General features: G+C 36.6%; 1 protein-coding gene across 2 annotated transcripts; it reads left to right on the forward strand.

Moving 5' to 3' along the window:
- The first annotated feature begins 416 nt into the window (after positions 1-416).
- On the forward strand, positions 417-11,671 carry SLC35A5 (solute carrier family 35 member A5). Of its 2 annotated transcripts, XM_070942763.1 has the most exons (7): positions 417-546; positions 2,139-2,237; positions 3,092-3,225; positions 4,937-5,004; positions 5,840-6,629; positions 8,890-8,964; positions 9,725-11,671. In XM_070942763.1, exons 1-6 carry the CDS (start codon positions 417-419, stop codon positions 8,956-8,958), a joined length of 1,290 nt encoding a protein of 429 aa, XP_070798864.1. In that variant the 3' UTR covers positions 8,959-8,964; positions 9,725-11,671. The 2 variants fall into 2 exon arrangements, with proteins under 2 accessions (XP_070798864.1, XP_070798863.1); XM_070942762.1 differs by having other exon boundaries at positions 8,890-11,671.
- Positions 11,672-11,825: the final 154 nt, after the last annotated feature.

The raw sequence follows: 11,825 nt of genomic DNA on the forward strand, positions 1-11,825 counted from the left end.
TTTTAAACTAATATTCCTACTCCATTATTGTGGAAGGTGATACCTACAATTGATAATAAATTTCAGGAGAATACTGTGGTGTGCTCGGTTGCTTCAGTTGAAATGTGTTAATCCGGAATGACTAAATATAAGATGCATCAAGATCAGGGAACATTTTTATTAATTTTATGTTGCTAGTACTCTATTTAAATGGTTTATTAAAATAGTATTCAAGCTTACCATAAATAAAGGCCACTAAATTTATGTTCAATGCCTCAGAAAAACATGCATTAAACTTGCTTTTATGCAGTTTGTGAAGAATCCAGCACTAAACAGCTTTCTGAGTAGTCTAAAAGTAATAAATGTTATTTTAAAGAACCTACCTGATATAGTGTTTTGCTCTGTGGTTCAAAGTGCACTGACAACACAGCAACAGCATGGATTCCAAACGTTGCAGTCAGTCTGCTCGATGGTCCAAGTCAGCCATTTATACACTGCTTCTAGGAGGCACCTTTGTTGCATTGGGGTCAAGTCGTATCCTTCTGATGAAATACTCTGTCAATGAAGGTATGTTGGAATACTTATTTCTGTATAAATACTACCAGAATTTGTTGGCATGCTCTTTGCTGATCTGTGACATGAAGTTAAAATAATTAGGTGTTGTAGAGTCTTGATTGCTTTTCATAATTGCTTTTCAATATGAGATTGGTTCCAAGAGCCATTTTAGTAAAGAATACGTCTTTCAGATAGTCAGAAACTTTTGTGACATCAAATACAGCACTGAAGCACTTTCTGTTAGCAATCTCGTCAAAAGTGAAAAAGCATACAATACTACACTATTAGGATCAGAACATTAATTTATAGTACAAAGAAGCCTCAATTTTGAATCTCACTCCCTGAAACCCCTTATTTACTAATCAATCAGAATAGAACTGGAAGAGACTTTGGAAGTCTTCTAGTCCAACTCCCTGCTCAAGCATGAGACCCTACACCAGTGATGGCTAATCTTTTATGTCACCGCGTGCCGACCTGCGTGCTGGAAGTGGCACGTAAAACTATCCTGCCTTGTTGGCTTTTGCACACACGTGGACACAGAAACCTGGAAAAGCAGTGTTCCATCGCAGGCCAGCACCCAAATTTCCGGTTTCCGGCATGGAGGCACGCCCAACGAACAGCTGGCTGTCACCCATGTGCGTGACAGAAACCTGGAAGTTTAGGTGCCAGTGCACACATGCGCAATAGAACACTACTCTTTTGGATTTCAGTGCATGCGCAAAGGCCAGCTGACCCGCACACATGTGTGCACAGGAACGCAGAAGAGGATCCAGCGAGGCTGCACATCCCACATGGGATGGTTCTGCATGCTGCTTCCAGCATGCATTCCATAGGTTCGCCAACATGGTCCTATACCAGTGATGGCTAACCTTTTTGTCATCGCGTGCCAGGAGAGTGGGGCTGGGGAGGCATGCGCGCACGTGCCAACACCCATAATTTTATGCATCCTGCCCCCCCCACATGCACGCGCAACCCCCCCTCCCCCCCTCCTGGCACGCAATGGCCCAGTAGGCCCGTTTTTCTCTCTCACCTGGCTCCAGAGCTTCTCTAGGAGTCTGGGGAAGGCAAAAACTGCCTTCCCCCCCCCCCACAGAAGCCCATTTGCCAACTTCTGGTGGGCCCAGAAGGCCTGAAAATCAGCTGGCCAGCACGCGCATGTGCGCCAGAGTTGAGCTCGCGTGTCCACTGATATGGCTACACTGCCACCTGTGGCACGTGTGCCACAGGTTCGCCATCACGGTCCTATACCATTTCAGACAGGTAGCTGTCCAGTCTTTTCATAAAAACCTCCAGTAATGAAGCATCCACAACTTCTGAAGGCAAACTTTTCCACTGGTTAATTGTCCTCACTGTTAGAATGTTTCTTCTAAATATTAAAAATATTAATACTAAAATATTAAAAAATACCAAATATTTTCCAAAAGAAGAAGATATAGTTTATATTTTTTCTTTTTTATGAAAAATTATCTGGAAATAAAAGTGGAGGCTTTTTAAATACATCTTGTTGATTGTACATTTCTACATTAGCTGCCTATTGTAGTATTTTTACTTTATTTAAAGTTTATATATGCAGTATTCATGTGAGTTCTCTAAATATTTTTCAGATAATAAATATGATTATCTTCCTGCAACTGTGAATGTGTGCTCAGAATTAGTTAAGCTTGTTCTTTGTTTGATAATGGCTCTCTGGGTAATCAGAAAAGGTAAGCTGATAGAGCTAAATTGTTATGATATTTAAGTTTGAAGGATAAAGTATATGTAATTTCTAGAGAGGAAATTTTCTTTGGGGAGGCTGGTAATCAACAAAAAATAAAGAAGTAAAGTATATCATGAATTATCTCTGGAAAAATAAAATGAAGAATAGAAACAATAATTAAGTTGGAGAAATTAAAAAGCATATTTTATTGTATTCTATTCTATTGTAACAGAATCATATTAATGAATTTACATACAGAAGTAATATAAATCCCAAATTCTGCAGATGGTTGAGGCAACCTGTATAGAATTTGAGATACTAAATTAAATTTAAAATGTTGCTTTAAAATATCTGGTATAGGTATTGAATATAATTTATTTTAGTGCTTAACGTTTTTATACATAGCTGTTGATTTTTAAATTATTAAATTTAAAATATTAAGAGAATTAAACTATATTTAAATTATTAAGAAAAAATAATTTTAAAAATTAAAGGAAAAAAAAGATTATCAGAATAGAGTGTTTAAAGCAGCCTTCCACTCTACCGCACAAGATGATTTAACACACAAATTAAACATAAATTACCATATGTTTAATTTCCAAAGAAAAAAGAAAATTATAGCGATCAGAGATCAAAATTTTAATTTGAATATCATTCAAAATCTTTCTAAGAAAGCCTGGTAAAGTTTCATATCTGTGTTTAATATGGAGGCTTCCAACTATAAATTTTTTAAGGAGTCTGTCTATGGTGCTTTGTTTTTTTAAAAAATCAACCATAATCATGTGATGAGGACAGTGTAGATATGTACTGATAATTAAATGCATTGAACTATTTTTCTTCTTACTTCTTTTTCTTTTTTAGGAGGATATTCTCATAGTGGATTTGGCTGCAGCTCTTGGAGGCAATTGTATAGCTATATAAAGTGGTCAATTCCAGCTTTTCTTTATTTTTTAGATAATCTGATTGTCTTCTATGTGTTGTCCTATCTTGAACCAGTAAGTATCACTTCAGAAATGTAGAATGGTCTCTGTGTGTTCTAATGGAAAGAGAATATATCTTTATCATCTTAAATGCTTATATCAAATTTCAGTCATTTTAAGAAATTATAGGTAGGATTGCTTTCTGTCGAATAATATTTCAGTAGTTGAGTTGATATTTTAGAGATGTTACATTCAGTATGAGCTATAATATAAACAGAACACAAATTTCATGGGCTAGATGACTGTATTAAATTCTTATGTTTTGTCAGTGCTTTCATAAATCTTTCAGACAAGAAATCTATATTGTTAGGGGTGTTTTCAATACATAAGTTTGTGTAAGAAGCATAACATATAAGTAATGTCAAGGAAATTAAAGTAAACTTTTTAATTAGAGCCGGGGTATATAACCTTTAGCTTACCAGAATCCATTGAACATTGGCTTAAAAGTGAGAACAGGTAGTCCTTGGGTTACAATAGTTGGGACTGGAATTTCCATTGCTAAGTGAAGTGGTTGTTAGATGAACCATTGCATGACTGCATTGTTTAATGACGGAGGTTCCTGTAGTCCTAATTGCAGGTTAGGCCAGGACTGGGACATCATTAAGCCAGGATCTCATGCTTCTCCTACCCTACCATGATCCTTTCTCCTTCAATTCCACCACCTACATATCTCCTTCCCTTCTCTGCCGTTTTCGCTGCCCTGCCCTCTCACCACTTGCTTCTGCCACCACCACCCCCAGCAGGTGGCAGGATTAGGCAGCAGAGTGCACAGTGGCCAGAAGGGCAGAAATGGGGGAGAGATAGATGGGGGGGTGGAATTGAAATGCACTTTGCAGTCATATATGCTGGCAAGCTGCCAAGCATCTGAATTTTGATCATGTGACCATAAGGGCCTTGCAACAGCTGGAACTTTGAAGACTGGTTGTAACTACCATTCATTCAGCGCTGTTGTAACTTTGAATAGTCACTGAATGATCCAAGGACTACTTGTAAGTGATTTGCATTTTTGATGCTTAGGAGGAATTTGGGGGGTGCGTACATGTTTTCACAATAGTGTCAAAAGTCTGAAGACAGTTTTACTTATAAAGATGAGAACAGTATTGTAAAAATAGGGTTGGATGTAGTTTTATGGTTTATTAAGATGGGAATGAATGCTGGCTGCTTTCAGTATGACACAGGCGGATTTCCATTTGCAAAAAAGAAAACAACCCTTTGAACTTCTCTGGTTCTTTCCATCCACTCCCCCACATCAGATGTATATAACCTCAGGTTTGCCCTAGAGTAGATTTGAGAGGAATCACTACTCATTTTGATTAACCAGTAGGTTCAAAGGATGGGAAACGATGTCTCACATTCTTCTCACTTTCTGTTTCTACTCAAATGGGGGAATCAAGATTACTATAGAATACCATATAGTGAAAGTTGTAAACTGAACCAATTGTGATTATCTCACCAAATGTCCTTTCATTAATTGAAATCTACTATTCAAGATGACAACATATATGAAAAGAGTATCTTTTGTCATTTATGAACACCTAATAGCGAAGAACCTTCTATGGACAGAAAGAAAGCGCTAAAACATTGGTCCATAATTTGGGAAATAAATGTTAAGGTTTTGTTTTTCTGCTTGATTCTGTGAAATATAGGAATGCTTGCTTTCAGGACCTCTCTAGACAGCAAGTTCATTTTTTAAAATAAAAGTGCATACTATCTCTTCTTCTTCTAGGCAATGGCGGTTCTGTTCTCAAATTTTGTTATCATAACAACAGCTCTTCTATTCAGAATAGTGCTGAAGTGAGTAATTATGGAAACATGTTATCTTTTGCCATTTCTTTGTTTCCTCAAAGTTCTCTTCTGAAGCAATTTTAAACAAGGCTCTAAAGATAATGAAAATTAAAAGCACATACAAAATGATATTACTACTATTGTGATTTGCTAATGAATGCATAGCTCTTGAGTTTGGTGTACCTTCTGTGATTTCTTTTTGTTAATGACTCAGAAGGCAGTCCTAAATATGTTATCAAACTGGGTGATAACTTGTATTCGCTCCCGCAAATGGTTGTTTTCAAAGACATTATATTGTAATATTTACTTACATAGCATAAGATATTGTTAGAAGAACAATAGCTGTCCAGGGTTGTCTAGAACTGCAAGATGGGCAGCACATAAATTTAATAAATAAATAAATGAAAGAACATTGGCACACCTTCAGTAGACATAAAATAATTCAGTATGCAGAGTGAATCACCCTGTTAGGTATAAGAGGCATTATAACCAGTAGTGGGTTTCAAAACCCGGCGCTACCAGTTTGCTATTGGTACTGCGCAGGCGCCCGCGTTCACTTTGCAAGTGTGCGGAGCTTCTGTACAGGTGCAGATCATTTTTGATGACATCTGGGTGGGTGGATGGAGCCTCCTGCCACCGTCACTACCTGTTTGCCCAAACCGGGAGCAACTCACCACTGATTATAACTATTTGGATTTCAATATTGTCCAAAGAATTTTTCCTGATACGATACTAGAACAGATGTCACACTGCTGCCTTACCAAATAAGTTAACTCTTTTTCCCCCTTACCCATTATTTGTGCTTCTTTGAATCAACTTACATCATTTTTTCCTCTCCATGCAGGCGACAGGTCTCCTGGGTGCAATGGGCCTCTTTGCTGATTCTGTTCCTGTCTATTGTAGCTCTGACTGCAGGGACAGGAAGCAATAAGCATAGCTTGGCTGTGCATGGATTTCATCATGACATTTTTCTCAGCCATTCAAACAGCTGCCTGCAGTATACCAAGTCAGAAGAAGAATGTTGGGGAAAAGAGAACTGCACTCTTAGATGGTCCTTCCCTGGCTTTAGCTGGAATGTCACAACTACGGCAGGACCCATGAAAACAGTTCGTCTTGGACTGGGACATCTGCTGATACTAGTACAGTGTTTTATTTCAGCATTAGCCAATATCTACAATGAAAAAATACTGAAAGAAGGAGGCCAATTCAGTGAAAACATCTTCGTGCAGAATACCAAGCTGTACCTCTTTGGAGCTATGTTTAATGCTCTGATGCTAAGCCTCCGCCCTGAAAACAGGCGCCGGATAGAGTATTGTGGTTTTTTCTATGGTCACAACATATTCTCTGTGGCCCTTATTTTTGTCACTGCCTTCCTTGGGCTCTCCGTGGCCTTCATTCTGAAGTTCCGAGACAACATGTTTCATGTTTTGACTGCACAAGTTACAACAGTGATCATCACCACTGTGTCAGTTTTTGTATTTGACTTTAAGCCTTCCATGGAGTTCTTCTTGGAAGCACCTGTAGTTCTTTTGTCTATATTTATCTATCACTCCAGCGGCCCTCATTGTACGGAACACACTGTTCAGTGGGAAAGGGGCAAACATAATGGAGGTGCATGGGAGCGCTCTAGTGGGGTAAGGTTTGAAAGGTTTCCTTTATAGATATTCTGTGGGCCAATTGATTTCGGTGCACACCTCTGATTGTGATGTGAATATAAATGTTTGCTATCATTGTCAAAATAGCATTATGCTGCTAGTAGGTACGGTAGTCCTTGGTTATGATTGCATGTTGAGTGATCACTCAAACTTACAGCAATGCTAAAAAAAATAGTTTGACTATTTTTGAACTCGTGATAGTCTGAGCGTCCCTGCGGTCATATAAACATGATTCCAGCACTTGACAACTGGGGCATTTTTATAGTGGTTGCAGAGTCCTGGAGTCCCATGATTGCAGCTTTGCGACCTTCACAACTGGCTTTCAACAAGCAAAGCCAATGAGGAAGCTGGCAATGCGTCTCAAGTTGAGTTCACATGACATCACACTTGGTGACCGCAGGTGATTCACTCAATGGCTGCAGTGGAACTGATGTAAATTGGTCGTGGTCATGTGATGTTTCATTTAATAACTACGTCACTTAGCGATGGAGTAGTCGGACCCATCTGGGGTTGTTTAGTGAGGATTACCTATAAATGTGTGCTTCTGCTTCCTTTATATTTGTTCGCTTCTTAGAGTGTGTCCAAATGATATGCTAACATTTACAGTTTGTTATGAATGCATCCAATTAAGTTAGCTATGGCCCTGTGTAGCGTTGAAGAAATCTGTACATATAACTGGATGCACTCAAAACAAACTATAAAGGAAAGTCATGCTATGTTGAAACATGTTACTGGGCAGTCCTGGTGAAGCAGTTCCTGTGCTCTTAGAATGTAGTAGAAAACGCTGCTGTTTTCTTCTGCCTATTTTGGAAAATGGTTCTTTTTTTGGAAACAACAGAGAAGCACTTCTGTGTGCTGACCCAAAGAGCTATTGCTCTTTGCAATAAAGGATGTGGTTCATTGAGAAAACTAGAATGGAAGCTGTGCCCTTGCTGGAAGCTGCTTAGTCTTACTGCGGTATCCCACTATGAGCCATTTCTTTCCTTTGCATTTCCTATATATGTGTTCCCTAATAACATCACATTAGATTTGGGATGGGCAGCTCTCTAGGTTCCAGAAACATTTGACATCATAATATAAATCAACCAATTTTGGGGCATTTCATTTTGTCACAGGTTTTCAACTTAAAATCTTAGTCTCTCAAGAAGTTTACAATAGTATAGTGTGGTTTTAGTGGACATTTTTAAGAAATATTTTGTATTTTTCAGATACATTATTTATTAACATTAAAGTGTGTTTTTAGAATAGCTTTGAATGTATAGTTCTTTTTTTTTTAATGCATTTGTGGCTATTTGCTCAGCTTTCTATTGAATTAAAGTGATTTTTTAAAAAAGATTGAACACCAGAGGGCACAATTGATAAACAAGGTGCACTTATGATGTGGTTCATGCTTCCAAGCATCATTTGAATAAATACGTAGATTGTATGCAAAAGTTAATATATTAATGTGTATGTACGTGTGAAAGTAAATATAATTTTCTTGTGGATTTGTAAATTCATTAAGCCTAAAAAAAAACAACAAATTTTTTACTAACTTTCTTTTGACTTTACTTGAAAAGATACAGAATTAGACTTACTTGGTTTCTCTTTTTCCAAATTTTTGCCTGGTGCCATTGCAAAAAATATGTAATACAGATTTAATAAATGTATTTGACAAACATTTGACAAGGTCAAATTCCTACTCTTTCTACATGGGTAAATATTTTGCATGGCATATAGAATACATAACAATTGTTTTGAAAGAACAACACATCTCAAAGTGACTGATTAGGAAGGATTTAATATTGTGCAAATGGTATATATTGTAGGATCAGGCATTTAGAGTCTACTAAATTGTATTTATTAGTTATGACATGGTTGTATGATATAAAAATTGCAGCCCATGGCTTATGTATGGCTCATCAGTAACTTTTTTTGCAAGCCCCAGATCTTATACTAGAATTGACAGAACTGTCTAGTGGTAATTTGGAGTGATAACTTAAGAACTCTCCCAGTTAGGATCCTGGTAGAGCTTCTGGTCAACAAAAGTTGTACCTCCTATTTCTGATATAATTAACAAAGGTAACTTAAATTGTAATCCAGTTCCAATGAAAGAAACCCTACTACCATAATTACTATAGAGCCAATACCAAAAGTAGCTATGCTTCAAATTATGGTAAACATTAGACAAATGATGTAATCTATTCATTTTAAGGAGTTGTTTATTAATTTTTTACTATCTTCCCTTTATTTTCTGTAGGATGGAGAAGAACTTGAGAGACTCACCAAACCAGGCAGTGATCATGATTCAGATGACGAGGCCTTATAGCAAATGGTGGTCACAACTAAAATTTGGGGGAGATCGCCTGGACGTTCATGCCAAGTAGATAATGGGAAGAGCCAATTCACAAAGTATCTCCTATGAGTAACATAATCAGGCATAAAGCACAAAATTACTAGATTGTAACCAGCAGTCCTCCACCCACCTCAATCATTCATGAGTTTTCTGTCCCAACTCTTCCATCTGGTTGTGGAAGGCTCTTTCCCAGCATAGAATGTGAGAGCAGGAAACTTTCACAGTGGAAGTGGTGGAAATTTCTCACTGTTTTCACTGAGGTGGGATTTTTTTTTAAGTTCTGCTAGATGATATTTTAACTGTTCACCAAACAAAGGATATTAGGGTGGGATTAGAAAAATCAGTGGAGATTATAATTTCTCCTAATCCTCGTGACTATATACTACTAATAGTGTTGAAGACCATACGCCTCTGAGTATTAAATGCAATTGGGATTTTGGGGAGATCTACATATTCTTGCCAAATGGACGATGGCAGGATAGTTTGCCTATTTACAAGCTACAATTCACATAATCAGTCATAAAGCACTGATTTACTAGAATGCTATCAAAATATTAATTATTGGGAATTATTGAGGGGCAATCGTCCTTTTCTTCTGATCGTAGACTTCCCATAGGCAATTAGTTGGTCATTGTTGAAAAGAGGATACTGGAGCAAATAAAGAGATTTTATGTGATCCAGCAGAACTGTTCATGTTTCTGTGTACTTGATCTTCTAAAATGAAGATTTATTTTTGCAGCAAGAGTCATTGGAATTCAGAAGATTTGGCTGCAGAAGAGAAGCATCATTTTGAACCATGTATTTTGAGACAGCTGGGGGGGGGGGGGTTTCCACCTTAAAATATAGAGACTGATGCTGACCAAGATATCTCAGTTCAAAGATGATGTGAGAGAAGAATTTATTGATGGAATTATGAAAGCTACCATATTGTGGAAATCCAGAAGCACAGTCCTCAAAATATTGCACACTACAAATACAAAGATAAAATGGTAACATTTCTTATGTGTAAAATGTGCTTTACCCTTTAAGTTTTGGAAAATATTGTTGCCATCATGTGTTGTATGCCTTGGGTACCATGTAAATCATCAATCTTTTATATGATTACCCCTGTGATATCCAGTGTTAAAATCTGCATATGTTTGAGCCTCAAAATTACAGTAATTAGGATATTTGAATATGAAAACCAATATTTGGGCACCTAGCATTTCTTCTAAATGCCTTCATCATCACAATTCAGATGAGTTATCCAGCTGATGGATCCATTAAATGAATGGGAAATTAATAACATTACCTTCTAGCCATTTTGCACATTTCTGTACAATCTGGGTACTATTTTTACTTTTGCTACATGAAAATAGATGAATTGTGTATTTAAGCATAAAATTTAAGATTACTTCTTTCAAAATATACTAACAGGATCATCCTTCCAGGATAATGCAAAACAGGATCCAGAAAGATAAATTGCTCCAAGTATTTATTCATTCTTAGCCAGTGTAGCTAAAGGGATGAAGGGAATTGCACTCTTAACATCTGAGGGTTGGGTGATAAAGGTTTCTACTCCTAGTATAAACCATGTAACACTGGATAAAACTGCATTTCTCTATTTTTACATGCATGTTATTCACAAGCTGTGTGTTCCAAATGAATTACTTTCCCTGGTAAATAAGTGATGTGTAACTATCCCAGATTGGTGCTATACAGATACTCCATCTTTTCTGACTAATTTATCCAGTGACTATCTTTGATGGCGAATTGCAATCCAATAATACCTGGAAGTCAAGTTTGGAAAAGAATCTTTTATGGCATGTTGGCCAGGAAAATTTGTAATCCAGTATTTCTAATCTTTAATGGAAATTTAAAACATAGGCCATCTTTTATATCAGCTAATGCCTTTAAAACTTTGGTCATATCTAGGTTATGTACTAGGAATGTAAATTCTTTAAAGAAAAGTTACCTACCCTATAAATATTTCTTTATTTATTTGATTTATTTATTTTATTTTGATTTGTATGCCACCCTACTCCATAGGACTCAGGGCGGCTCACAACAATCAAAATCAAACCAGATAAAAACATATTAAAATGCAAATTAAACGTATATTAAAACTCATTAAAATAATCAAACCCCCATCAGTCCAGGCTGGGTGATTTAAACAGCTATGTCTTTAGCTTTCAGTTTGGAACTAGCAAATTGGAGTGCCTCCCAATCCTTGTGTCTTTGATATTCAGTCTTTTGTACACATTCATATTTGTGTTAAGTTCCATAAAAGGCAAAAGAAGTACAGGCATAAAATGCAGTGTAACATAAAAAGTTTGTGCTGATACATATTTAAAGGGTGTTACAATGCATGCAAGATTTTCTGTGGATACAATAGAAAAAATTATGTTTTTTCGCCATTGAGATTCAGAGTGGAAATGTATAAAGAAAATATTACGATTGTATTCAAGACATTTAGCAACTGTGACATACAGAGAATTCTAAATTATATTGTGTAAAATAAAGCTTGAATTGTGATGTGAAGTTTCATTTCAGTTTTAAATTTCAAGTTTAAGATTCATTTGTAAAGATGCCTGCAGGGGCAAGAATTAATAGTGCAAAATTATTGAAGAGGAATGTATGAAAATGCTAGGCAAATATTCCCATCAGGGTTATTGTGTTGATATAAGGTGGTTCTATTATTTGCTTATATAACATTTAATTGATATTTTTCTATAATGTTGCTACCATACTGGAACCTGGTATAATGAAGCATCCCTTTGACCCTGCTTTATCTTTATAGCATTTATTCAGAAATACTGTTTGAAGTAAGGATTTCTTTTACTACCTTTGTTGACGCAAGT

This window comes from Pituophis catenifer, unplaced genomic scaffold, assembly GCF_029215685.1.
Source record: "Pituophis catenifer annectens isolate HBS135680 unplaced genomic scaffold, rPitCat1.0.hap2 SCAF_4, whole genome shotgun sequence".
Classification (NCBI taxonomy): Eukaryota; Metazoa; Chordata; class Lepidosauria; order Squamata; family Colubridae; genus Pituophis; species Pituophis catenifer.